This window comes from Xyrauchen texanus, chromosome 7 (assembly GCF_025860055.1).
Source record: "Xyrauchen texanus isolate HMW12.3.18 chromosome 7, RBS_HiC_50CHRs, whole genome shotgun sequence".
Taxonomy (NCBI): domain Eukaryota; kingdom Metazoa; phylum Chordata; class Actinopteri; order Cypriniformes; family Catostomidae; genus Xyrauchen; species Xyrauchen texanus.
Genome location: NC_068282.1, coordinates 24670550 through 24698251, shown reverse-complemented (window position 1 = coordinate 24698251; position 27702 = coordinate 24670550). Strand labels below are relative to the sequence as shown.

Below are 27702 nucleotides of genomic sequence, written 5' to 3'. Positions count from 1 at the left end.
TGAGACACGGATCAAACATCATGGCTGAGCAGAGGCATGCAGGTGGATCTCAGGTATATAAAGTTGATTGTTTCCTTTTATTTAATTAGCATTAAATGTGCTTTAACAGCGTTTGCTTCAGATAAAGAAGTTAGAGATCAGTTAAAGCGGTGGATTTATTAGCCATACTCGCTAACATAGCCAGCATCTGCAGTTTTTTCTCTCTCAATTGATTGGACTATTGATTGATTCTTATGTTTATTTTATAGATTATAATTGTCTATACCATAGTATGTTGTCTTCTAAAAAAAATGTAAACTCCATATTTAGATGTAACATTATCACTGTTAAAGGAGACAATAAATAGATTACAAATAAATAGTTAAACGATCGTAACAAATAAGCATCCCAGGAAACGATCTACAAACAATAAAAGAACATCACTTATAATGTTAATTGTGCAAAAGCAAAACAAATTTAACAGACTGATTCTTAAGAGTAGGTGCTGATAACCTGGTTATATCCTGCTCTACTCGAGGCAGAGAAACAGCAGGAGAAAGCTGCTGCTGACCCTGAGCTGCCTGAATATTTGAGTCAGAACACTAATAAGATTCGTCACGACATCTGGATATTCTCTCTGCTAAATGTGACATGGCAAATCATTACAAGAGATAACCTAGATACACGTACATTTACTGTGAGCATTGTAAGAACTTAAGTAGCTTGTGAACAGGCTCGTTGAGCAATGGAGGAGTCAGGAGACAGCGAAGCAGGTTTGAAATCAGCACTTTAATTTCTTTCACGAACATACGACGGTCACCGCCGTAGAAATGAAAACATAAACAAAACAATATCACACTCAGTCTGTGGAGCTTTCTGGATCCACTCTCTCTCTCCCTCTCGACACTTGGCGTCCCTTTAAAAGTCCCTTTAAATGTCTCTCTCCGTATCACTACAACAAGACACAGGTGTTAGAGATAATTACAAACCAGGTGACAAGCCTTACCGCTCTCTCTCTCCCGAAGACCGACATACGACCACGCCCCCCATGCCACATAGCTGTATAAAGCATGGTTAAGAATATAGGGGATGTGAACATTTTATATTTCAAAACTTTATATTTAAAGACAGAACACATGCACGTTTGTTACGATCATTTAACTTTTTATTTGTAATCTATTTATTGTCTCTTTTAACAGTGATAATGTTACATCTAAATATGGAGTTAAAAAAATTTTTTAGAAGACAACATACTATGGTATAGACAATTATAATCTATAAAATAAACACAAGAATCAATCAATAGTCCAATCAATTGAGAGAGAAAAAACTGCAGATGCTGGCTATGTTAGCGAGTATGGCTAATAAATCCACCGCTTTAACTGATCTCTAACTTCTTTATCTGAAGCAAACGCTGTTAAAGCACATTTAATGCTAATTAAATAAAAGGAAACAATCAACTTTATATACCTGAGATCCACCTGCATGCCTCTGCTCAGCCATGATGTTTGATCCGTGTCTCAAGCTAATGAGGTAAATTCTAGGGAGCCATCACTGAGCCCGTTGTACACGCCCCAATCCTCTGACTCCACCCCCACGTCAAAACAGTGCCATAAAGTGAAACGCACAGAAAAGTGAAGCGCAAAGGCAAAACGGTATCACGAGCTCACATGTGATGGAAATGCAGATTAAAAGGAGCGTTGCAAACTAATTAGTAGGCATTGCAAAGAAAAAGATGTGTGGCAAAATCATTGCTGCCTAAAAATCTGTTGCAGAGATAAAAAAGGATAAAAGTTCTTTAGTTTCTTTTACAACAGTCGTTGATTTTTGCAATTAATTATATCTTGTTTTTTGCTATATTTTATTTATATTTTGCAATTCTTTATTTTTGTTTGCAAAACTTTCTTTTTTTCTTTCCATACTTTATTTTACGTTTGTGATACTTAATTTTTGTTTAAACATTTTTTTTGTTGTTTGCTCAATACTTTTTTTCTTTTGCAAAACTTTATTTTATTTTGCAATACTTGATATTTTTGCAAATATATGTGGCATGGAATTGATCCCATATTATACAGTATAATGCCTAATATGGAGTGGTGTTGTATGAAGTCTCTGAATATCAGTACGATTTGCCTTGAACAAAGCACTTAGTCTAAAATATTTTAGGGATGCCCGGACAACCATCACCACACATACTGTACACGCATGAGTGTACTTCTGAATGGATCTGAACTTTATTTGAAAGCTATTCATATAAAGTAAAAAAAATATGATAGCACTTTACAATAAGGTTCCTTTTGTTAACATTAGTTAATAACATTATTAAAAATGAACAGTGAACAATACTTGTAACGCATTTAAGAATCTTGGTTAATGTTAATTTCAATATACAGTATAATACATTATTAAAATCCAAACTTGTATTTGTTAACATTAGTAAATGCACTGTGAACTAACTTGAAATTTTATTTGTATTAACTAACATTAACAAAGATTAATAAATGATGTCAAACATATATTGTTAATTGTTTATTATACCTAATGCATTAACCAATGTTAACGAATGGAATCTTATCATAAAGTATTACCAAAATTATTTTGTTCTCTTATTCTTATAAATATGTATGTCTGACCTACTGTGTTGCAGTTCCTCTTGAAAAAAAGAAGCTATTTTAAAAGTTGAGATGTTTTTATTTTACCTAATGAATCCTTGGTTACTATCCTGCGGTCAGACCATGTTTTGTCATTCTCTTCTGGAAAAGGTGGAGTTTCCAATTGCAAGAATGAATGACCCCTCTGTTTGCACCTTGGACACCCGCCCTTCTCTTGGACATGTCATATTAAGTGTAGGCAAAAACCTAACGCCTGGTCACATTTGAGTCTATAAATCACAAAATCGACTGTTCATCGAGGTCTTTCAAAATCTTTTTCTGGTAAGGTGCCAAAGAGCCCCCAGTCCCGTTATGTCGAAGGGCTGACTTGTATTTTGGACTCTCAAATCTAAACCTGCATGTCTTGGACTACCACACACCTACGCACTCAGAAGTCAGAGATGGACACTTGGGCTTTTTTAACCATTCTGTTTGCTGTTACACATTATGGTAAGAAATTTATCAAGTTAATGTAAACAAACAACATGAGTTTTTCCTCTGTGTTTTTATATTATGCTATATAAGTGATCTTCTAGTATAATATAGCCTATAAGCAACATTCCTGAGCACTTAAGAAAAAAAACCTAGTTAGAACTCGATTCACTGGATGTTAAAAATCAAATGTATGATGTAAATGTTATATGGTGCAGTTTCAGGACAGAGTGCCATAAGGTGGTGCACTATTTCCCCTGCGGAGGAGTCCAAATGTAAAGCCATGTCTCAGGCCTTTACAAATGCCACAATTCGACCAACACTACGCTGTGTTCTGGCCTCATCTAAAGCCGAATGCACTCAAAAACTCACCGTAAGTGTTGCATTCGCGTTTGCCATGACATCTCTCTCGCTCTATTTAATGAACATCAGATAAGCACTCTTTAAGAGTACAACATTTTTTGTTGGATGCACTGCTAATTATTTTTGATTTATTTTATGTTATTATTTTATTTAATTAGAAAATATGCTATTGTTATTTATTTATTTATTAGTAGGCTATCACTTTACAATAAGGTTATATTTGTTAACAGTTGGCCAATTTGTTTTAACCTTTGATTAAAAAAATTTAATGTTGAAATGAAAATGTTTGTTCAGTGTTAGGTGTATCGGATTACAAAGTAATTAGTTACTGTAATCAAATTTTTGTTAAAAAAAAATAACAAAAGTAGTGTAATGCATTACATTTTCAATTCTTGTACTCAAATTACAGTTACTGAATTTAAATTACATTTGAGTACATTACTTGCACTAAATTAATATGTATAATACTTCAAAATATGAATTATTGTAATTAATTAATTAATTACAATGAATGAGGAGGAACTATAGATATTTTGAATTTGAACGGAAAAACAAACACTTTTCTAGGAAAAGTGATTTAGAAAGTAACTCAAAGGTTAAATAATTAGTATAATTACTTTTTAGATTAAGTAATCACTAAAGTAACCTGATTACATTTTTGGAAAGTTATTAGTAATTCGTAGTGAATTACTTATTTTGAGTAACATTAATTTAATTATAACCTATTTATTTATTCTCCCCTTTTTCTCCCCAATATGGAATGCTCAATTCCCAATGCACTCTAAGTCCTTGTGGTGGTGTAGTGACTCTCCTCAATCCGGGTGACGGAGTTGCCTCCGCATCTGAGACTGTCGGTCCACAGTCATGTGGACCATTTTATCATGTGGCTTGTTGAGCGTGTTATCGCGGAGACATAGCGTGTGTGGAGGCATCACGCTATTCTCCCACCGAGAGCGAATCACATTATAGCGACCACCAGGAGGTTATCCCATGTAACTCTACCCTCCCTAGCAACTGGGACAATTTGGTTGCTTAGGAGACCTGGCTGGAGTCACTCAGCACACCCTAGATTTGACCTTGTGACTCCAGGTGCTGTAGTCAGTGTCTTTACCACTGAGCTAACCAGGCCCCCCATAACCTTTTATATATAATTATTACAAATTAATATATTATTTTATAACAATTGTTCTTCCCCAAGAACTTCTTGTTTTAATTCTTCATGTTTAATTTAATTTTAATAATGGTAAATCTGCTTATTTAATTTTTAGTTAGGGTCATAATCATTTATTAACAAGGCACAAGCTTGTTGAAACATAAAATCTCTTAATGTGATCAATATTCCCTTTTTCAGAAAAATGAAGTTGATGCTTTTTCAGCCAATGTTAAAGACATATATAACATTGCCAAGCAAGCTAGCTTCAAAATCGCAGCTGGGGAGTCTGCAGAAGATGGTATGCTCTTCTTTTCATTGTCCTATTCAATCTGCTATTGTTCCTGCAGACACCAGATTATACAAGTTGTACCTCTGAACTCTGTGGGACTGGAAAGATGGTGATTAAGGGCATAATTAAATGTCAAGATATGTCGAGCCATATGATTTATTATTAACAGGAAATGCCTGTATCTGTATTTGATTGTGTTTAATGTATACTATTATTTAGTAGCATTCAGTATGTAAAAGTAAAGATGTTGTGGACTTTTCCTTTTTTTATCTGACACATTTCAGATTAAATCACTGTTTATATAAACTATAATTAAATTCATTGAATTGTTCTTCTCTTAATGGTCACAGGTAAGGGAATAAACTACTATGCTGTTGCTGTGGTTAAAAAGGCAAATTCAGCCGTCAACATCAACAATCTAAAAGGAAAGAAGTCTTGTCACACTGGCAAGCACCACACGGTTGGCTGGACCATCCCTGTTGGGTATTTGATTGACAGTGGAAGGATGTCTGCAATGGGGTGTGACATCGCTCAAGGTACTCCATCGCTCTTGGTGAATCACATCTAGGAATGACCACTGCTTGTTGCTTTTATCAGTTAGAAAACTTTCTTGTGACTTGTGCTGGCTTTATAGGGGTTGCTGACTTCTTTAACGCCAGCTGTGTCCCGGGGGCTAAAGACGATCCTGCGTCTCTGTGTCAGCTGTGTGCAGAAGGAAATTTGAAGTGTGATGAAAACACCAATGAGAAATACTACTCATATGATGGAGCATTTAGGTACTGTATTAATGGGATAGTTCACCTAAAAATGGAAATTCTCTCATTGTTTACTCCCCCTCATGCCATCCCAGATGTATACTGTATGACTTTCTTTCTTCAGCATTTTGATAATTCTCTGTAGGTCCTTACAATGCAAGTGAATGGTGATCAGACCTTTGTAGCTCCAAAACTCAGATAAAGGCCACATAAAGGTGGGTGAGAAACAAATCAATATTTAAGTTCTTTTTTACTTTTTTTGAGATGTAAAAGTGGATATTTAGAGTGAAAAATTCATAAATATGTATCTGTTTCTGAATATATGGATTTAACAACTGGAGTCATATGGATTACATTTATGTGGCCTTTATCTGAGTTTTGGAGCTACAAAGGTCTAATCACAATTCACTTGCATTGTAAGGACCTACAGAGAATTATCAAAATATTGCAATATTATTAAAAAAAATCTTCGTTTGTGTTCTACTGAAGAAAGAAAGTCATACACTTCTGGGACGGCATGAGGGTGAGTAATTGATGAGAGAATTATCCTTTTCATAAAAGACTTCACACTACAATAAAACATAACTTGAAGGGATATTTCACCTAAAAATGGAAATTGTGTCATCATTTACTCACACTAATTTAGTTCCATACCTGTATGACTTCCGTAGAACAAAAACAGAGAAATTCTGAAGAATGTATGGTCACTCTTTTCAATGCATTTACAGGGACTGGAGCTTTAATTTCAAAAAGCCATATGAAGAATTTAGGTTGTTATCTCCTCAACATGATCACATGGGAAATCGCCAAGCAGCATCCGAAAGTTCATGTACCCTAAAATCAACCCTGTACGGCCAAATTACTGACAAGTGCCATCCCCCATCAGACATTTTTGCATAATTTCAATCATGATCCCTCTAGCATTACTGATGTGTTCTGCGAGTATCTTCGAGTATCTTCGAGACACAGGTTTTGTGCCATTGGGACCAAAAAGTATTTGCATTAACATAAGCAATGGTGAGCACAGTTGCATTTTCAGACTAAAATTTAATTTTTACTCCACTGATGGTTAAGTTTAGGGTTGGGCTTTGGGTTAGGGGGTAGACTTAATAAAATATGCATTCCTGTTGATTGTATTACATAATTTACAACTAAAAATAAAACTTGCTTTTGGCGCCACTCTGTGGACATTTCACCCAGAAACTGAGCTCACATGAGCCCATACGTTCAACAATTCCAGCTGTGGCCACTGGGAGGCAGTGATTAAAATTTCGGTAAGCATGACTTCAGCAGCTATACTTTCGACCTACTCTCACCTAATTCACAGCAATTGAACAGTCTGCTCTCCTTGGCATGTTCATGAGAGAAGCATTGTTCTTTTGATCCAGTTCACAAAACCAATCTGAATGATTCGTTCACAAATTAGACTCAATCTTAACTCAGTGATTCAATGATCAGGTCACAGCAGTTAACGGCTCACTGGAGGGGAAGTTTATCAGTGTATACAACTTAAATTTAGTTATGTTCCTCACAAAAGCTATTGTATGGATCTGGAAGACTTGGAATATATTGAGTGCTATGCAGCACTACAGTAGTCCTAATTCCCTTTCATTATATGGAAAAGAGTGGCATTGGATATTCTCGAAACATTCTACTTTTATGTTTTTTGGATCAAAGAAAATATTACGGGCTTGGAATTACATCGTTTTATGGTTTCATTAAGTGATGCTGTCTCTTGACAGTACTAATAGTAAAATATTTTGTTTTGGGCTCCTCAGGTGCATGGTTGAGGGTGCAGGGGATGTTGCCTTTGTGAAGCACACCACTGTAGGCGAGAACACTGATGGTAAATTTACAGTCAATAAGAAGGATACAGAGTGATTATACTGTTTCTAGGAACTGTGGATCTAGCAAAGTTAAAACGTTCCTCTTTTTATAAGTGGGGTAAGAGTGAGATTATAATATGTACATTAAGTTGTATAGATCAGAAAATGAAGTTGTACAAATCAGACATTTTTAACTGTCTGTCTCAGGTAAGGGAGACTCATGGACTGAAGGCCTGCACTTAGATGACTATCAGCTCCTGTGTCGGGATGGCACCCGCAGTCCTGTCAATGATTTCGAGAGATGCCATCTGGCTCGTGTGCCATCAAGAGGCATTGTTGTCCACAATGACATCAGCAGTTCAGTGGTGTACAACATGTTGCGTGAGGGACTGGTATGATCCTTCAAAAATGTTCACTGGATGAAATGTTTTTTTATAGGCACAGTAAAAAACAAGACAAATGTGCTTGAGAAGAAAAAGTGCATATATTCAGACTTGTTTTCAATCTTAAATTATGTTATTTGATTAAGTATTTTGCTTATACCACATTTAGTGAGGTTTATGCTTGCTATAAGATGTCTTAAAGGAATATTCCTTTAATACAATACAAGTTAAGTAATGTTTATTACCACAAAATAAGTAAATAAATCCACTCGTCCCTCCTTTTCTTTAAAATAAAAAAAGAAGCAAAAATCGAGGTTACCTTGGGTCAAGTAAAAAATAATTTGTTGTGGTAATTAACATTATGCCACAAATGCTGTTGATTGAGCTTCATTTGTATTGAACCTGAATATTCCTTTAATATCCTACACAATTTTACTTCTCAAATGAATTTATCTTGTTAAAAGGGATAGTTCCTCCAAAAATTAAATGTTCTCATCATTTACTCACCCTCATGCCATCCTAGATGTGTATAATTTTCTTCTGCTGAACACAAGCGAATGGTCCATAAAATGTATAATTAATAAAAGCATCATAAAAGTAATCCATACTCCAGTGGTTAAATCCATATCTCCAGAAGCGATATGATACACGTGGGTGAGAAGTCCTTTTTTACTCTAAATTCTCCTCCTTGCAAAGTAGGTGGCAATATGCACAAAGAATGCGAATCACCAAAAACAAAATAAGAGTGTGAAAGTGGAGATTTGTAGTAAAAAAATGACTTAAATATTGATCCATTTCTAACCCGCACCTATTATATCACGTCTGAATATATGGATTAAACCACTGGTGTTTTATGGATTACTTCTATGATGCCTTTATATGCTTTTTAGAACTTTCAAAGTTCTGGCTACCATTCACTTGCATTGTGAGGACCAACAGAGCAGAGATATTTTTCTAAAAATCTTAATTTGTTTTCAGCAGAATTCAAAAAAGAAAGTCATTCACATCTGGGATGGCATGAGCGTGAATAAATGATGAATTGTGAATGATTGTTTTTTTGTTTTTTTACTGGAAAACCAAAAAATGATCAAGAAAATAATTTTTCTGCAATGTTGGATACATTTGTCTTCTCATTATAAATTGGAAATGTATTAGGATTTGTCAATACAAACACAAACTCAAAAGCTTTTTTTTTTTTTACATTTACACATTTTTTAATGTGTAAATGTAAACTTAATTTAAACATTTTGTGTGTGTGCATGTGTTTGTGCGTTTCTCCTTAGCAAAAGTCTGGGTTCTCCCTGTTCTCCTCAGCATTCTTTGGTGGGACCGACCTGTTGTTCAGTGATGCTTCAACAACATTTATCTCATCAGGAAATGAAATCTATATTGAGTGGATGGGCCGAAAATACTATAACATATTACGAGCTATGGACTGCTCAGAGTCTGGTATTAATCTTTGTCTTTTCACCAAACTATCAAAAGATGTTTGCTATTTATTTTTGTTTTGTTTATTTATATTGTGATTAACATGTGTCTCTCTCTCTGCGATGTTTATTTGTGTCTGTAGATGTTCCTTCTCATCTTACCTGGTGTGTCATGTCTAATGGGGAGCAGCAAAAATGTGCAGACATGGCTGTGGCATTCAAAAGCAAAAAATTAATTCCTGAAATTAAGTGTCACTATGGTAAATCTGTGGAGGATTGTATGCAGAAAATTCAGGTATGCTAATCGTCTAGGTTACGTATGTAACCTCAGTTCCCCGATGGAGGGAACGAGACGTTGTGTCAGAGAACGACACTAGGGGTCTCTCTTGAGCGCCGATATTCACCTCTGTACTATGAAAAAAGGCCAATGAGAGTTGGCAGCCAGTATTTGCATGTCCCGCCCCCGGACATACGGGTATTTAAGCGGCGCAAATACGGGAGTTCATTCAGGATTTTTCTGAGGAGCCGGAAATGGTCCGGCCACAACAGGGGCTCGGCTCAGCGACGTGGCAAGGGGGACACAACGCCTCGCTCCTCCATCGGGGAACTGAGGTTACATACGTAACCTAGACGTTCCCCTTCTGTCGCTCTCTTACGCTTGTGTCAGAGAACGACACTAGGGGTCCACTTAAAAAGCGCCATGCGCTGAGCCGTGTACGTGATCCGCTGATACAGGAGCGAGCAGGTATTCCTACGTGCAGAACGACCAACTGTATCAGGTCACGACGCACTCTTCCCCAATGCCCCATTTAAGCCATCAGGATTCCTTATCGTTACCCCGGAGGGGGAACAAGGTGACGCCGCCAACATGGGAACGGGCCAGCCTGGCTGGGCCTCTTTCTCTCTATGTTTCTCGCATAGAGCAACTACGGCCGGGGCCCTTACACGCATTGAGGGAAGGGGGTCTTAGCCCTTGGTAGGGCGGGGAAGACCCTGCGGAGGCCACACCTACCGGAGGGGAGGCAAATTTGAGTGGCATATACATCGCATGGCCTATACCTAGGCCTTATGCTGAACAGTAGTGCGGTGGTAGCACCAGCCTCAGAGAGGGGGAGCACACAGCACGGCACCTGAGGTAGCTGTGACTGCCTAAGGGAAACACGCGCCAACTCACGTGAGGGGACAGAACCGTGGTTTTACACACAGGGGAGTCCGAGCAGGAGGCCTTACCTGTGGGGCCCCTATACCAGTACAGGGTAGCTAGCGGTACCGCAGTGGTTTGGGTCGGCGAGTCCCTCCGCGAGAACTGCGACCCGCAAGGGCTAGGGGAGGAGCCAACCAGTGTCCCAAGCCTGGGATCTCCTGGGAAGAAGGTGCACTGTTTCCCTGGTTAGGGGAAGGGCGCTGGGTGCAAGCGATCCACCCGGTCAGATCGTCGGCGTGCCACCGAAGTTCTCACGGGCTCGGTACCTGAGAGAACACGGGACTAAACTGACTCAACTCGGAGATTGTAGAATCTCGCAAAAGTGTTAGGTGTTGCCCAGCCCGCAGCTCTACAAATGTCTGCTAGGGCAGTGCCCCTAGCCAGTGCCCATGAGGACGCTAACACTCCTGGTGGAGTGGGCTCGGACCCGCAAAGGGGGGCACGGCCTGGGTGTGATAAGCCAGGGAAATGGCATCGACAACCCAGTGGGCGAGTCTCTGCTTGGAGACAGCGCTCCTTTCTGCTGTCCCCCAAAGCAGACGAAGAGCTGCTCAGAGCGCCTGGTGCTCTGTGTGCGGTCCAGGTAAATACGTAAGGCACGCATCGACACAGCAGTGAGAGGGCTGGGTCTGCCTCCTCCGGGCAGCGTTGCAGGTTCACCACCTGATCCCTGAAGGGTGTGGTAGGAACCTTGGGCACGTAGTCCGGTCAGCGGTCTTAGGATCACGAACGTGTCTGCCGGACCGAACTCCAGGCAGGCGTCGCTAACAGAGAACGCATGCAGGTCCCCGACCCTCTTGATGGAGGTGAGCGCGATCAGCAGGGCAGTCTTGAGAGAGAGGGCCCTGAGTCCAACTGAGTCAAGCGGCTCGAAGGGGGGTCTCCGGAGTCCCATCAGGACGACCGAGAGATCCCAGGAGGGAAATAGGTTAGGCCAGGAGGGAATCATCCTCCGGGCACCTTTTAGGAACCTGACGATTAAGTCGTGCTTGCCAAGAGACTTGCCGTCTACCGTGTCATGGTGGGCCGCGATAGCAGCAACATACACCTTGAGGGTGGAGGGGGACAGCCTCCTCTCCAGCCTCTCCTGAAGACACACGAGCACTGACCTAACTGCGCGACTTCTGCGGGTCTTCGCTCGGGAAGAACACCAGTTCATGAACAGACGCCACTTCAGGGCGTAAAGATGCCTGGTCGAAGGGGCTCTGGCTTGGTTAATAGTGTCTATGACGGCTAAAGGTAGGCCGGCTAGACCCTCCGCGTCCGGCCCAGGGACCAGACGTGGAGTTTCCAGAGGTCTGGGCGCGGGTGCCAGAGCGTGCCCCGCCCCTGAGAAAGAAGGTCCTTCCTCAGGGAATTTGCCAGGGAGGGGCTGTCATAAGGAGCGTGAGATCCGAAAACCACGTCCGGTTGGGCCAGTAGGGGGCCACCAGAGTGACTTGCTCCTTGTCCTCCCTGACCTTGCATAGCACCTGTGCAAGAAGGCTCACTGGGGAAAAGCTGCATTTGCGAGCCCCACGGGCCAGCTGTGTGCCAGAGCATCTGTCCCCAGGGGAGCCTCTGTGAGGGCATACCAGAGCGGACAGTGGGAGGTTTCCTGGGAGGCAAACAGGTCTACCTGGGCCTTGCCGAACCTGTCCCAAATCAGCTGGACCGATTGGGGTGGAGCCTCCACTCTCCGCCAGGCAAGGTTTGTCTTGACAGCGCGTCCGCTATCACATTGAGGTTGCCGGGATGTGAGTGGCGCTGCAGCTTACTCCAGTCGCTGCTGACTCCAAAGGAGGAGACAACGGGCGAGCTGTGACATGTGGGGAGCGTACTCTGCCTTGGCAGTTTATGTAAGCCACCACCGTGGTGCTGTCTGTCCTGACCAGGACATGTTTGCCACGTAATCATCGGAAGAAATTTCTTCAGGGCAAGACGAACGGCCAGCAGCTCTAGGCAGTTGATGTGCCAGCGCAGCGGCCTTGGTTCCACCGCCTGCGGCTGCGCCACGTTGCACACGGCGCCCAACCCAATTTGGAGGCGTCGGTTGTAACCAGAACGCGACGGGACACCTGCTGCAAGGGTACCCCTGCCCGAAGAAAGCAGAGGTCTGTCCAGGGTTTGAAGGTTTGGAGGCAGGCAGCGGTAATTTCCACGCCGCGCGTGCCGTGGCGCCATGCTCGCCTCGACTCGAAGTCTGGAGCCAATGCTGAAGTGGTCTCATATGCATCAACCCTAGTGGCGCGACCGCCGCGGAGGATGCCATATGCCCCAGGAGCTGTTGGAAACGTTTCAACGGGACCACGGTGCCTGGCTTGAAGGAAGCGAGGCATTCCAGCACTGACTGAGCACGCCGTTGGAGAGACGTGCTGTCATTGAGACTGAGTCTAACTCCAAACCGAGAAAAGAGATGCTCTGGACTGGGGTGAGCTTGCTCTTCTCCCAGTTGACCTGAAGCCCCAGCGGCGGAGGTGCTCGAGCACCTGGTCTCTGTGTGCGCATAGTAATTCCTGCGAGGGGCCAGAATGAGCCAATCGTCGAGGTAATTGAGTATGCGTATGCCCGCCCTCGTGAAGCGTGGCAAGAGCCGCCTCTGCGACCTTCGTGAAGACGCGAGGGACAGAGACAGGCCGAAGGGGAGGACCTTGTACTGATACGCCTGGCCGTCGAATGCGAACCGTAGAAAGGGTCGGTGTCGAGGGCGTAATTGAGACGTGAAAGTACGCCGTCCTTCAGGTCTACCGCTGTAACCAATCTAGATGCCGAACGCCAGATAGGATTTGTTTCTGGGTGAGCATTTTGAACGGGAGTTTGGACAGGGTCCGATTGAAAACTCGCAGGTCCAAGATCGGTCGTATGCCACCGCTTTCTTGGGTACAACGGCAAGGGCTGTAGAAACCCTTCTTCGTTTCGGTTGGAGGGACAGGCTCTATCGCGCCCTTGATTAGAAGGGAGGCGATTTCTCGTGCAGGGAGAGGGCATGTTCGCGCGCACTGCGGAGGAACGTAACGCCCAGGAAGGGGGCGGAGACCTGGCAAACTGAATTGCGTGAATCGAAGTCGAATGGTCCGGTGCAGCCAGCGTGACGAAGCTGGGCAGAGAAAGCCATGCCTCTGGCGCTCTGTGCTAGGGGCACCAAGGGGACAAGTATTTTGACGCATTCGGGCGGGCTTCGCGAGCGGTGCGGAACAGGTAACGCAGCGCCGGGAGGCTCTGTGGCGCCCCGAGGCTCTGGTGCTGAGAATAAGCTCAAAGCACTTACCTTGTTCCGCGCACCCGCAGGGGGCGGGTTCGTGACAGAGGAGGAGGTCTGATGTCGGCGCCCTCTGGACTCGCTCTGAACCGGCCGGCCGGGAACAGTCGTGGGGCTGAGGGCGGAGCACCGCATCCTGTGCGCCGGACTGTTGAGGCCTGAAACAAAAGTGCCGTGAGAACGGCATTTGCGGGCCATGTGACCCAGAGGTAAAGGAAATAGCTCTTTATTGAGAATTTGGTACCGCAGCCCCGCCAGGGGTGCGCAAATGAAAAAACACAAGATTCTCCTCCCAGCCCTCCACCGGGGACAGAGCGGTCTCACCATCTCCGGAGCTAACTTCTCGCCCTCTGGGTCCGCTGTCTCAGGGACGCTTGGGAGCCTTCCGGGTCCTCGACGGGTCCGTGGAGGCAGGGGGCGACGCTTCCTGCGGTTTGCTCGACGCTGGGGCTGAGAGCTGGGCCCAGGTTGGGGCGGAGCAGAAGGTCTTCTGGCCGCAGGAGGACGCCTCGGCGAAGCAGATGGGGCCTGGGCCGTGGCGGCAGGCTTGCGGCGCCGCATGATGTGAGAAATGGCCTCCGCCTGCTTCTTCACCAGGGAGAACTGCTGGGCAAAGTCCTCCACGGTGTCGCCGAAGAGGCCGAACTGGGAGACAGGGGCGTTGAGGAAGCGAGTCTTGTCGGCTTCACGCATCTCAACCAAGTCCAGCCATTGCTGACGCTCCTGGACCACCAGAGTGGCCATCGCCTGCCCGAAAGTGCCCACGCTGTGACCTTCGCCGCTCTCAGGGCGCAGGTCGGTCGCTGAGCGCAGTTCCTGCAGCGTGTCGGGATCAGGGCCACCCCGTGCATGTTGCGGAGTGCCTTGGCTTGATGGACCTGCAGGAGAGCCATGGCATGCAGGGCAGAAGCGGCGCGTCCGGTAGCGCTGTAGGCCTCGCGGTGAGCGAGGATGTCGCTCTACAGGACCGGAAGGGAGTACAGGGCGGCCCCGCCAGGTGGTAGTGCTTCCGGGCATAGATGGATCGCAACAGCTCTATCCACCTGGGGATCTCCGTGTACCGCGGGCGCTCCGCCGTCGAGGGTGGCGAGGGCGGATGAGCAGGTGGCACGACGAGTGGAGAGGGGTGCTCTCCACGAAGACGCCAGCTCATCATGCACCTCCGGAAGAAAGGTACTGGGGGCGAGGCTGTGAGCGCGCCCACGCTCAAAAACCAATCGTCTAGCCGTGATGGCTGCGGGGAGGATGGAGGGTTCCAATCCAGGCCCACGCTATTGGCTGCCCGGAAAGCATATCGGACATCTGCGCTGCCGGCCTCCTGCTGGGCGTGCAAGCCCGGCGGCAGCCCAGAGGAGCCCTCAGCGCCAGAGCCCACGCCCTCGATGTCGCGGCGAACTCATCTGCTTCCATCGCCTGAGGGTAGGCAGACTGGCTGTGAGGCGAAGTCGCCGCCACCTCGAAGCGAGGACGGAGTCAACGAGCGTGCCGGGCGCTGGTGGTCCGAGGGGCGTACTCGGCGGAGCTGCACCCGCTGCCATCCCCAAATCGCCTCCATCGCCAGCCGCATCGCCCTCAATCCCGTGGGAAGGAGGAGCGACACGGGGCGGCTGGAGTGGCTTGCTTACGACTGTAAGCAAGCCGCGATCGCAACGTTGTCATGGTCATGTTCTCGCAGTGAGAACATGAACCATCCACAAACGCAGCCTCGGTGTGATCACTGCCCAGACACACGAGACAACGCCTGTGGCCGTCGGAAGCGGAGAGTACTCTATCAAGATTCAGGAACAACACAGGGGCGGAAGGGCATCTTTAAAAGACGCGTCCTTAAAAGGACGCTCACGCCGCTGTGTTTTTGCTCTTTTAGAGAAATTACTCTTTTAGAAGGAAATAACTTTTTATGAAAGAAAGACTCGTGAGAGATCTTTCTTATTTCTGCAACTGTCGACGCGCTCAGGGCAGGAAGTGCACAGCCGTGCAACCAGGAGAAAGCCGCTGTTGTGCGCCGCAGAATCCAACAGCATGCAGCAGAGGATAGCAGGAACTCGGTGTGTAGTCACGCAGCAAACTGCAAACACGCACCATCGGCTCGAAGAAATTTTCTGAATGAACTCCGTGATTTGCGCCGCTTAAATACCCATATGTCCGGGGCGGACATGCAAATACTGGCTGCCAACTCTCATTGGCCTTTTTTCATAGTACAGAGGTGAATATCGGCGCTCAAGAGAGACCCCTAGTGTCGTTCTCTGACACAACGTAAGAGAGCGACAGAAGGGGAACAATTATTTTAATGGTGAAGTGTGTAATTTTTCAATATTAAAATATTCTGTCCAATCCCAGTTTAACATGCATCAACTACTGTTTAAAGGCTCGGGTATACTTAGTTTTTCCACAATCTGGATCTCCTTGCACAAAGTCGAGTGCTCCGCCTTTCAAAGTACACACTTTTGACCACGAGCGAATATAATTGCATAGTTGTTATACTCTTTTAGCACAGTCAATGCAGGCGCATGCACCGACGATGCACACAGATGAGAACTGTGTTCAGAAAATCTGGTCTACATGCAGATAGTCTGCACAGACTGTGCTGATGATGAAATTTGAGTCATACTGTGTGCATTACAATCAGCAACACGAACAAAAGAAGTATACTTTGGCCTTTAATTAGCTGTTTGAAAGTTGATTTACCTGTAAATTCTGTGGCTCTAACAATAGCTCTCTTTGTTTGAGCATCCCTATCAGTCCAACAAAGCAACATTAGCTCAACCAATGGAGTGAGTTTGGGGCTGGACTACATCTGTTTGCTTGAGTAATTGAAGACATGGGTGTTCAGGAAACCTGTTTGAAAACAAAATTACACACTTCATCTATAAGTTCTTACTAAAACCTGCAACAACTTACAAACATTTCACAATTTGACTGAGGGTCTTGGGGAGACATACTGTACTGTACATTGTTGTGTTTCCTCCAGAACAAGGAAGCTGATGCCATCACTCTTGATGGAGGCTACGTCTACACAGCAGGGAAGAGTTTTGGGCTGATACCTGCTGTTGGAGAGAGCTATACAGGTTAGAGTCATGCACCATTAATTTATACTTCTTTGACTTTGAATTTGCTTCTGGGCATTGTTATATACAACAATATTTTTTGTGTATAGCAGTTATTCCCAAAGGTGTATGCGTACTTCAGAGGTTTCAGGAGGCACTAGAATATATCAATATGTCAAAGACATACAAAACGACTAAAATATTATACCGTAAACTAATCGTGATTAATCTCATGATTTTTTCAGTTCCTTTTTAAAAGGAACTGAAAAAATCGCCCAATAATTAAAATTCTGTCATCATTTACTCTTATTTTGTTTAAAACCTGTGTCTTTCTCTTCCATGGGCATATGAGATGAGATATACAAAATGAGATGTTGGGTGGTTTTAAAGTCTTAGTCACCATAGAATTTTTCATAAGATGAAAATGCAATTTGCTTTCCACAAAGGAAAAATTCATTTGCGTGAACTATCTCATAAAGGGAAGAAAAAAAATCATGTGCATAATGTGTGCAAGTTTTATATAAAAACCTTCTGGATGAAACTTGTTGCAGAACATACATGGTAATTGGTTAGTCTGTTAGTGCGGGTTCAATACAAGTTAAACTCAATCGACAGCATTTGTGGCATAATACTGATAACCACAAAAAATAAATTGAACTGATCTGGGGCACTTACAAAGGAAGTGAATGGGGCCAATCTGTAAACTTTTAAATAATCGCTATTTCAAAAGTATAGCCACAAGACATAAACAATATGCATGTTTACATGATTTTAATGTTATTAAATCACTTACTAACCTTTTCTGTGTAAAGTTATAGCCAATTTTACGATGTATGTCAACAAACCCTAAAAACATAAATTGACTGTAAAAATTATGATTTAAACAACTTTACAGCAAAAAGAATACAAAATAAACAAAAATTAAATACATGAGTTTTAACAGAAGAATTAATGTATGTGCTTTTATAAAATTATAATCTTCACATTTCTACCTTTTAAACTCTCCTAAACCCATCCATTATAAGTGCCTCACTGTAACTTGTATTTTTGCTTTTTTAAAGAAAAAAAGGGATGAGTTGAAAAAATTATTTGGTAATCAACATTATACCACAAATGCTGTCGATTGAGCTTAATTGTATTGATCACGGAATATTCCTTTAATATTATTATTATTAATGAAGTGACTATTTGCACTAGGTGTAAATAGCACCTGCCACATAGCGTGGCTATTTGCACTCCAATAGTCTGGAGACAAACTGCCCCCTTAGTGTTGCTGCAGTGGTGTAAAGGGGTAAAAAAAATGCTTGTTTTTTTTTTTGGGCGGACGACTCTGTTTCTAATCTGTCTTTTGACCGAATTGTCCCCACCCTGTCTCCACTCTTATAATAATAATAAATTAAAATGAATATAAAAGTTGATTTCATTGCAGAGATTTGTTCACGGTGAAAATCGGGGATTTGATCCAGGTAAAATTAACCATGGTTTTACTGTAGTAATATCGTAGTAACCATTGTATTAGTGCAATTAACCATTGTGTTACTACATTAATAAGGTTTTAATATAGTAACATGTTTAAATTGTGGTTCACTATGATTTTACTACAAAAAACCATGGTGATACAATGGTTAATGTAGTAAAACCATGGTTAATATTTGTATGGGAAGGTTAGGGTTAGATTTAGGGTTAGGGGTTGGTCTAGGGTGTCTGTGGGACTCTAAATAAACACATTAAACATGCTGGAGTGATGCCCCTATACTAGTTTGTCAGTATTTCATCAGGGGTGTAAATAGAATCTATCACTATTTGCACTCAGTACAAATAGCCGCTGCCTATTATTAATGAAAAAATAATACATTTCTGGTTTGGTTTCAATGAAAGTGTACTTGAGTGTATTGATGGGCTGTGAGGGGTACATACAAGAAAATCAAAAAGGCTGGGAAAAACTGGTCTATATAGTGCAAACACTTAAACTTATTCATTGGGTAATGTGTGTCGGGGGCAGATTTTCAGAAGCACCGCATGAAACATTAGCAGTTTTATTCATAACTGGTGATTCAGTGTGATGACTTTTCACAAGCTACTGTGATTCTCTCTCTGTCTCAGGAGGCACTGATGGCAGCATTTATTATGCTGTAGCTGTGCTGAGGAAAAGCAACAGAGACATCCAGAGACTCAGTGACCTCAAGGGTAAGCGCTCTTGTCACACAGGTTATGGCAGGACAGCAGGCTGGAACATTCCCATGGGTGTGCTCACAGAAAAAGACATCATCAGACCACAGAAATGTCAATTGGCCCAAGGTATGTACAGTAGTTAACTTATATATCATGATTAAACATTTGTTAAAACGTTGTTCTGTAACAATAGATAGGGCCAATACATTTAGGGTAAACACAGTTATTTATTTAATTTGAAGTTTCACACATAAAGAAATGACTAGTACTTTTAAAAAATATGTTTAAAAAGTATGTACACTCACTTGAGTCTCCAGTCATATCAGTGGCCTCAAAAAAATAAAAAATCCATGGAACAGGTCACCTCATGGGGGCCACCATGTTTGAATGATATAACCAGACAAATACTAAACCCCCTTTAAAGCTGAAGTCTGTTACTTTTTTGGTTTTAAAATACTTCTCATATAGCTTAATATGTAGAGACAACAGCTGTATAAGTAAGACATTTGCAGGTTCATTTTATTGAAAACTGTAAACACTGTGTCTCTATACAAATTTCTCTGTTTGTTTGAGCGGCCCGTCCGGCCCAACACAAGAATATTAACTCAACCAATGACAATGGCGAGTTGGAGATGGGAATATTGATAAATTAATCATAGCTAACTAAAAAAAAGAACATATGTTTAATGGCACCTTAACAAATCTTTTGCTTATGTATGATGCTGCATCCACACCAATAGGTGTGAAAATGAAGTCCATATTACAAAACATAAACAGAAAAGTGCACCTTTCATATTTGTATCAAGAAATAAGTGATCAACAGTCCATGTTCATTTAATAATTAATATGCAAATACATGAATGACAGTTTCATCACATTTCTGCCCATTTTAATGTGTTAAGTAGTATATAATGTAATGTTTATTGATGCTATTAATAAAAATTATTATGAAACCATCATATACTGAGATGAATGGCACATGTAAATACTGTATTGGAAGTGTGAACATTTTGTGAAGCAGTCCTACATTTTCCCATAGCTGCTGGGGAGTTCTTTAATTCAGCCTGTGTTCCTGGAGCCAATCAGGATGGTATCCCCAGTAACCTGTGTGAGCAGTGCATCGGAGACTCCAGTGGTCAAAACAAGTGTGACAAGGGCAAGGATCTGTATGACGGTTACAATGGAGCGTTTAGGTAATACTCTGTACAAATGCCTCTGAATAGCTCTAAATCATTTGTTGCAAATTTGCCTTTTACGGATTGTTTTAACACTGTTAGCATACCATTTTAATCAGTTATTCATGAAATAAGCTTAGAGTACAATCAGTGTTATAGGATTATGCTTATTTATAATATATTATTTATGTAGGATACATGAATTATGGCCCCGTAACGAATTATTGTGAAGGAGAAATGTGAGGTGCTGTGTGTAAGACTGTGTGTAACAATGAACAAGAAAGAAATAGTATTATTAAGAAATATATTATTTTGAATTTGTTGAGTGTTTTAGAAAGTAAAGTAATGTAAAGCAATTAGTTATTTGATTACTTTTTCAATGAAGTAATTAGTAAAGTAATCTGATAAAAATGTGAAAACAATAATTATTTGAAATTTGTTGTGGATTACTTTTATTTGAAATTTGTTGTGGATTACTATTTTTATCCTCTTGAGACCCCTACATGGCAGCTGTATGCTTTTTCCATTCCCCTTTTGGATTTGTAACTAGTAGCCCCTAAGAAAGCCCCCCTTTTTTTTAGACCAATAGTTTTCCTAAAAATGTATGCCCTCATATGTGGACAGTGGGACTAAGTTGTGAAATTAAAAATAATATCATACTATAGAACTATAGGAGTGGTGGTTATTTATGTTTTTGAGACATTACAGACATTAAATCAGAAATGGGCATAAATATTTCTGATTTAAAGTATTGGCCAGCATCTTCCAATCACTGCCAGCCATGTTAAAATAAAATTATACATTATACATTCTGAATCTATGTACTGATTACCACTGTCCCATGTCTGCCAATCATGTTGAGTGGTCCAAACATCATCTGCAGCCTGAAACGGAACTTTTGATAAGAGGTTTGGATTGAATGCACTTAGCTGCATAGAGAGCTATAAGATGCTCCCTTGCTCCCTACTTAGTGAATGACTTAACCTCTGGTGTGCTGTCTGTCTGCACTGGTCTCAGAACAGTATAAAAATGCACCTTATTTTCATCCTAACTCCATATACAGCCTCAGAAAGCAACATTTTCCAGTTTTTGGATGAACCTATTGATTCTCAATGTGATAATGCACAGTAAATATAGGATATTTTAACTGAAATAGAGCATTCATTCCACAAATGTGGTCATTGTGTTTAACAGCATGCCGTTTCGCAATAAATCACTAAAATGTTTAAAATGGCATATCGTATGAAACTAGAGACTAATCTTTTGCAGACTAAACAGGTTTCAATGTAAAAACTTAATGAGGTTTCTTACCTGATGTAGTTTTGCTGGTGTTTCTCCCAAACACAAATTCCTCTGTGATCGATGCCATATTGTTTCATCACAGGACCCTTTAACACTTTACTGACAGCCAAGAGTCTCCTGAACTGAGATCAGTTGGTTTATATTTAATTTAATTATGCATTGCGTATAGCGAATCCAAAACATAATGTCCACGCAGGTGGGCAATATATACATACAGTATTCAACATATACACAGAATATACTATACAATATAATACACAATTAACAATATAATATGAATACTTAATATAGTACACATGAATAAATATAATTTATAGAAATTTGTGGTAATAACTTTAAGATGCAGTGAATAATTTCAAATAAAACTAATGGCTATTTTCAAATCTGGTTTCCCATCTTCCATTGTGTGGACAAACAATAATCTTGCCTCAAACTCAAGACAATATTGCTACAGTATGTCGAACTGTTCAAACAATCTGTGTCCACAGTATTTACATATTTCAGGTAAATCAACCTGCCACTGATTACTTATAGTTGTCTCTGAATATTATGATGGGAAAGAAGCCAGTATTTTAACACAAAAAATTACACAGCTGCTCTAGAAGGAATAGCATAAGAAACCTTAAATTATCCAATGTGTAGTACCTGAAAATCTTTATGGTCTCTGTTTATATTCCTAGGTGCCTCGTTGCAGGTCATGGTGATGTGGCCTTTGTCAAACATTCCACTGTTTTCCAGAACACAGATGGTAACGCTCATTAGTTCACCTGTCATTTACATAAAAAAGACTCAAGCTTGTTTATTATGTATATAATATATTGCATGCTGACTTTGTGTATGTTGAGGTCTCCAGTTCATATCAGAATTGTTAATTCCAGGAAACAATACAGAGCCTTGGGCGTTACGCTTGGAATCCCGTGAATTTCAGCTGCTTTGCTCTCAGGAATCTCGTGCTGAAGTCACTCAGTATAGTAAGTGCAACCTGGCCCGTGTCCCCTCCCACGCTGTTATGGTTCGACCCGATATCAATCACCACCTTGTCTTTGGTCTTTTGGATAAAGCTCAGGTAGCGAACAAAACACCATTGGACTTTCCTCATTTTTCAGTGCAATATAATGATGTTTTTGAATGACCTGCACTTTTTTGGTATATTTTTAGAAATTCTTTGGAGTTAATACTGTCTCAGGATTCAAGTTGTTTGACTCCAAAGCATATGAGGGATCAGACCTGATTTTCAAAGACTCAACCATCTCTTTGATTGGTGTGGGTGAGAAGAAGACTTACGAAGAGTGGCTTGGGCAAAGCTACCTGGATGCGGTGATAGCGATGGAGTGCTCAGCATCTTCAAAAGGTACTGTCAAGTAATGTAAAATACACTCACTGAGCACATTATTAGGAATACTATTATCCTAATAAAGTGCCAGATGTGGTCTTCTGCTGGTGTAGCCCATTGTCCTCAAGGTTCGACCTGTTGTGCCTCCTGAGATTCTGTTCTGCTCAATACAATTGTACAGAGTGGTTATGAGTTACTGTAGCCTTTCTGTCAGCTCGAACCAGTCTGGCCATTTTCCATTGACCACTCTCATCAACAAGGCAATTCTATGTGCAGAACGGCCGATCATTTAATTTTTTTGTTTTTGGCCCCATTCTCAGCAAACTCTCAGAATGGGCAAACAAGAGACTTGTGTTTGAAAATCCCAGGAGATAAGCAGTTCCAGAAATACTCAAACCAGCCCATCTGGCACCAACAATCATACCACGTTCGAAATCACTGAGATAAAATGTTCTCCCCATTCTGATGGTTTATGTGAACATTAACACTACTGCCACATGATTGGCTGATTAGATAATCACATGAATAAGTAGGTGTACAGGTGTTCCTAATAATGTGCTCAGTCAGTGTATAATGTCAAGCCATATAATATATTGTACTTATTTATCAGCAAAATTGGAGAACTTCATTGTAGATACTAAAACATATTTTTTTAAAGATGTTTCAGGGTTTCTTTAGCTGTTTGCCAAACTATTGTATAAAAGCAACAGAACACTCAAGGCTGTGTTATCACAAATAGCATGAAGGCTGTGTGATATTCTGCACTCCCTCTTGTGTTCTATTGCTTAACCCTTCCATGCTATTTTGGGTCAGTTCTCCCGATGGCCAATCCGCCCCTGATTGGCCCCAAAGTGCGTCTGCCCACCGGGAAAATGCTCGGTATGCCAGATTACCAGTCCAGCACTGACTCCATGACAACCTCCACAAATGTGAGCTAAAACGGCAATGTAAAATACTTTCACTATCCCCATGTCAGTGTGTAATAACCATTTAGGTAAAAATGCTATTTAAAAAATTTACATTTAAATGATATTTCCAGAATGGAAGTGCTATTTAAGTTTTTGGGGGTCAGTTTTCCTCATACACTCCATTTACCTGTCATCTCTTATGAAATCAAACAACTCCTTTTTCCACGTTGGATTAAAAGTGTGTTTTGCTGGTATTATGGCTGAAATTTTACTAGCTGGATAAATCAACTTACTAGAAATATTGTCTCATTTGATTAAAACTGGACCTCTGAGCTCTGAGAAAATGCACGCAATATCATGCAACCTTAAAATTCTCTCACAGATAACGATAGAATATAATGCCTTTTTCAGGGACTGTCATTTACAATGTACCTGTGTATATTTAATCCTCAATTTTGCTACAGCTACATCTTAGTCTTGGAAAATCGTTTGACTCTTAAGCAGTGATCTGCCATGTAGGGTCAATGTGACCTTGTAATAGCTACATAGGATCTTTAGTGATGACCTCACGGAAGGGCTAAATATATATTTTGAATCATAATGTGTATTGTTTTGATCCTTTTAGTAACACTCTCATCTTTGTATGCATTGTTTTCTCTTCTCCTACAGTATTTTCTTCAACTTCACTATTGCTGATGATCTTTGCGAGCTCCCTGGTGTCTCTGTTGGCTTTGTAGCAGGTCTGCCAGCCATAAATGTGGCCCTCTGTGATGTCATCTTTTCCTGACTCTGCCCATTATACCATTCCAAAATCTTCAGCATTTCTGTTACTTAAGTTAAAATCAAGCTGCAAATCAAAATCTACAATATGCTTGTACTATCTTCAATTCTTGAAATGCACTAAGCAACAAGTGGGCTAAGTTCTTTTTTTTTAACAAGAATCATAAAGACTGGTTATTTGTTAGACCATCTGTATTATTTCAACATCTGTCTGATTGCTGTGGGCAATAGCCATATCAGTGCATATGCTCTGCCTGTTACATATTTATTGCACAATGTTTATTGCAACTTTTAAAGGCTACATTTCATAATTTTATGAGCTACTTGAAGGCACAGGCCATATCAGTGAATATGCTGTGTCTAGCACTTTTCTCTTTGGCATTTGCCATGTCATAGCATACAGTATGCACATAAGTCATACTTCTGAGTGAATTGGATTTAATTGATTGTTTTCCTCTTGTATTCTCCCCAGACTGAAAGCAGAAGGAAATATAATTTGTTTATAAAGTTGATTACTGTTAATTTCTTTATTACTAGTAGTATTTCCTTTGCTTTTGTATCCATAAAAATGAACTGCTTATTTTGCTCATACTTTTAAAATCTAAAATAACTGTTCCCCAATCTGCTAAACAGTCACTGAGATGAAACAAGACCATGAATTGTGATACACTCAGCAAAGCATTGCTTTCATACCTGGGGGATTATACTGTACATCTTTCCATTGCCTGCACAGTTTGTTCTGTTGCAACATTGTCTATTACAAACCCTTTGTTTCTGCATTCAGTTAGTATTGTTGCTATTAATCACATTGACTAAACAGTGTTCTCAATGTCATACCAGGGTCTTAACAAGGTCCTTTTGTCCAAAACCCAGTGGAGTTCAATGGTGTTCCAGCAGATTAATTATACCTTTTATAATTTCTCACCGGACTACAGCTATAGATTATAGATTTTTCCTTCAGCTTGCTTTGTTTTCACTGCAGTGCACACTTTGTTTCTTTATAATTGTATGTGTTTATGAGATATTTATTTTTATATGTCATTCAGATACCATATATGTGTATATGTGCTGACACATTAATGTCCTTTATTAATGCTTGCTTTTGTCTATTTGTTGCAATTTCTTCAAAACAATCATGGAAATGTAACTAATAGTTGGCAGGCCAGTGTGTCTGCTCAAGTATTACCATATACTGTCTATGGACTTCTATTATTTTAAATAAACATACATCATTAAATATGGTTCATTTTTGGTTTTACTATTTGGTCAGATAAATTATCACAAATTTTCACTATTTGCTATTGACTGAAGCAGAATCTGTTTAAATGTACCTGCTTTAATTGACAATTGACAATAGATTGTCCAACATTTTTATTTTAGAGCAAATCCGACATTCTTCGGTTACTTTTGTTACAGGACATTACACCTAAACAAAAACACTTGATAAAACTATTAAATGCATTTCAATGCATTTTAGTCATTTATTTATGTCCACACAAAGGTAAACAGTGGAGGACACAAATATTAGAGTTACAAAATAGAATAGTCTATATTGGCAACCAATGGACCAGTTACATCAAATTTCCAAACTTCACATCACAGTATAGCAATTCAATACAAGTAACAACATCTCCGCCATATATGACTACTACCAATGATAGCAGAGACAGCACAATATTTGGCAAGCTTCTAAGCCTCTTTTTTTTTTTTTACATCCCCAGTACTTGGATTCCTCTTATGACCAACCTAAGGGTTTGGCTGCCAAATGTGAATACCATTAGTCTGCACATATATATATATATGATGTCCAAGAGGTGCAGATGACCTTTAAAACAAAAATCTATTTGGACTCTTCATTAACCACTACAACATTAGGTGTACAGGCAGAAATATAAGAAAAAGTTATTTTTGTAAAGACAATTTTGGAAGAATTAACTCGAGAGTGCTTATACATTCTTACAGAGGGTGGAACATTTTTTATGTCTTTTACTATGAGGTAAAGTATCCTGACATGACGTGATATGTACAATATTTTTAAGCATTACGGCCATTCAAGATATGTGACAATGATTCAATAACCTGTTCTTTAGTGTGATGCAAACTACAAGGGACATCAATAGTGGGAAACCAGATAGAAAGATCGAGTCTAGTAGAGGACCTGTAGTCTGGCTTTAACTGTTAATATGATAATGCCCTCATTGAGAGCAATGTTCTTAAGAAATTAATGAGAAACAGAATGGTCTGCTGAGGGAAGTCATGCAAGTTTTCCCTGAAATTTTAATCCAGTCCAATATTTCTGTTGGTGTAAATCCATGAGAGTCCTCCTGGCACCCTTGTTTTGTTTTGTTTTTACTGTCTCCAAATAGTAACACCACCTAGACATGTTTTACTTTAAGCCCCAGAAAGAATATCAAAATGATAAGGCAACCTGTGAGTAACACAAGGCAATTACTGCAATTCACAGCATTAATGAAAACTAGGGCATGGCAAGGAAGTCTGGACCCCTTTCATATATATATAAAAAAAAATACAGTTTAAAATTTGTTGAAGGCTCCCCTGGATCTGCGGGCCCCTAGAATCGTTACAATCTTTCACAATAGCTCCGGCCCTGATGACAACATGGACAGACACAAGAAAAAATATAAAATAAGGTCAAAAAGTGCATTTCTCCTATGTTTCCAAGTCTTCAATTAATAATTATACAATATGATTCATTAATGTAATTAGACATTGGATATGATGCATATTCAATTGAAATGATCTGAACAGTTTATTTATCAGTAGATTTTTGCGTGTTTTGGTGAGGCAAGAAGCATAATTTGGGCTTGTTTTTCCAGACCTGTCCGCTTGCTTTGCCAGATCTCTAGTAAACGCCTCATTAATCCACATATTAAAATAGGGTGTATTTAAATTTCATTGGCATATTATTATTACATGCCATCATTAAAGTGTGTAATAACTTGCAGTAGACAAATCTGTTCAAAGAAGTTGATTTACTCAGGGAACACAAGCCAGCAATACACTTGAGTCAAGTCCAGGTGGAATCAATGTCTGCTAACACTTTCTTCTTTGCTACTCTTAAGCCAACGCCAAAAAGCATTAGATTGCCCCCTATAGGTTAATCTACAAAAGCTCACTCTACAACATCGTGTTAAAACTCACCAAAGTCCATTTTAAGGCAAGCTAGTCCACTCTGCTGCCATCTTTGTAACCAAGGAGCTCTAAAATGCCGTTTGCAACATTACCGATCAGACTGGGTAGCTCCTATCTACTTGAATGAGGAAAGAC

At 40.9% G+C, this 27702-nt stretch overlaps 1 protein-coding gene across 2 annotated transcripts; it reads left to right on the top strand.

Moving 5' to 3' along the window:
- The first annotated feature begins 2793 nt into the window (after nt 1-2793).
- On the top strand, nt 2794-25633 carry LOC127646863 (melanotransferrin-like). 2 transcript variants are annotated; one of them, XM_052130792.1, is made up of 16 exons: nt 2794-3080; nt 3281-3435; nt 4777-4876; nt 5218-5403; nt 5502-5643; nt 7401-7468; nt 7656-7840; nt 9115-9280; nt 9402-9553; nt 16669-16765; nt 18848-19042; nt 19956-20109; nt 22074-22141; nt 22272-22459; nt 22552-22744; nt 24304-25633. In XM_052130792.1, exons 1-16 carry the CDS (start codon nt 2990-2992, stop codon nt 24369-24371), a joined length of 2208 nt encoding a protein of 735 aa, XP_051986752.1. In that variant the 5' UTR covers nt 2794-2989; the 3' UTR covers nt 24372-25633. The 2 variants fall into 2 exon arrangements, with proteins under 2 accessions (XP_051986752.1, XP_051986754.1); XM_052130794.1 differs by lacking the exon at nt 4777-4876.
- The last annotated feature ends 2069 nt before the right edge of the window (nt 25634-27702 follow it).

What these genes read in the sequence shown, in the direction of transcription:
- LOC127646863 (XM_052130792.1), top strand. Translation starts at nt 2,990, where the DNA reads ATGTCTTGGACTACCACACACCTACGCACTCAGAAGTCAGAGATGGAC. An exon ending in GGGGTGTGACATCGCTCAAG is followed by an intron (nt 5,404 to 5,501) that starts GTACTCCATCGC and finishes CTGGCTTTATAG; the next exon opens with GGGTTGCTGACTTCTTTAAC. An exon ending in GAAATGTCAATTGGCCCAAG is followed by an intron (nt 19,043 to 19,955) that starts GTATGTACAGTA and finishes ATTTTCCCATAG; the next exon opens with CTGCTGGGGAGTTCTTTAAT.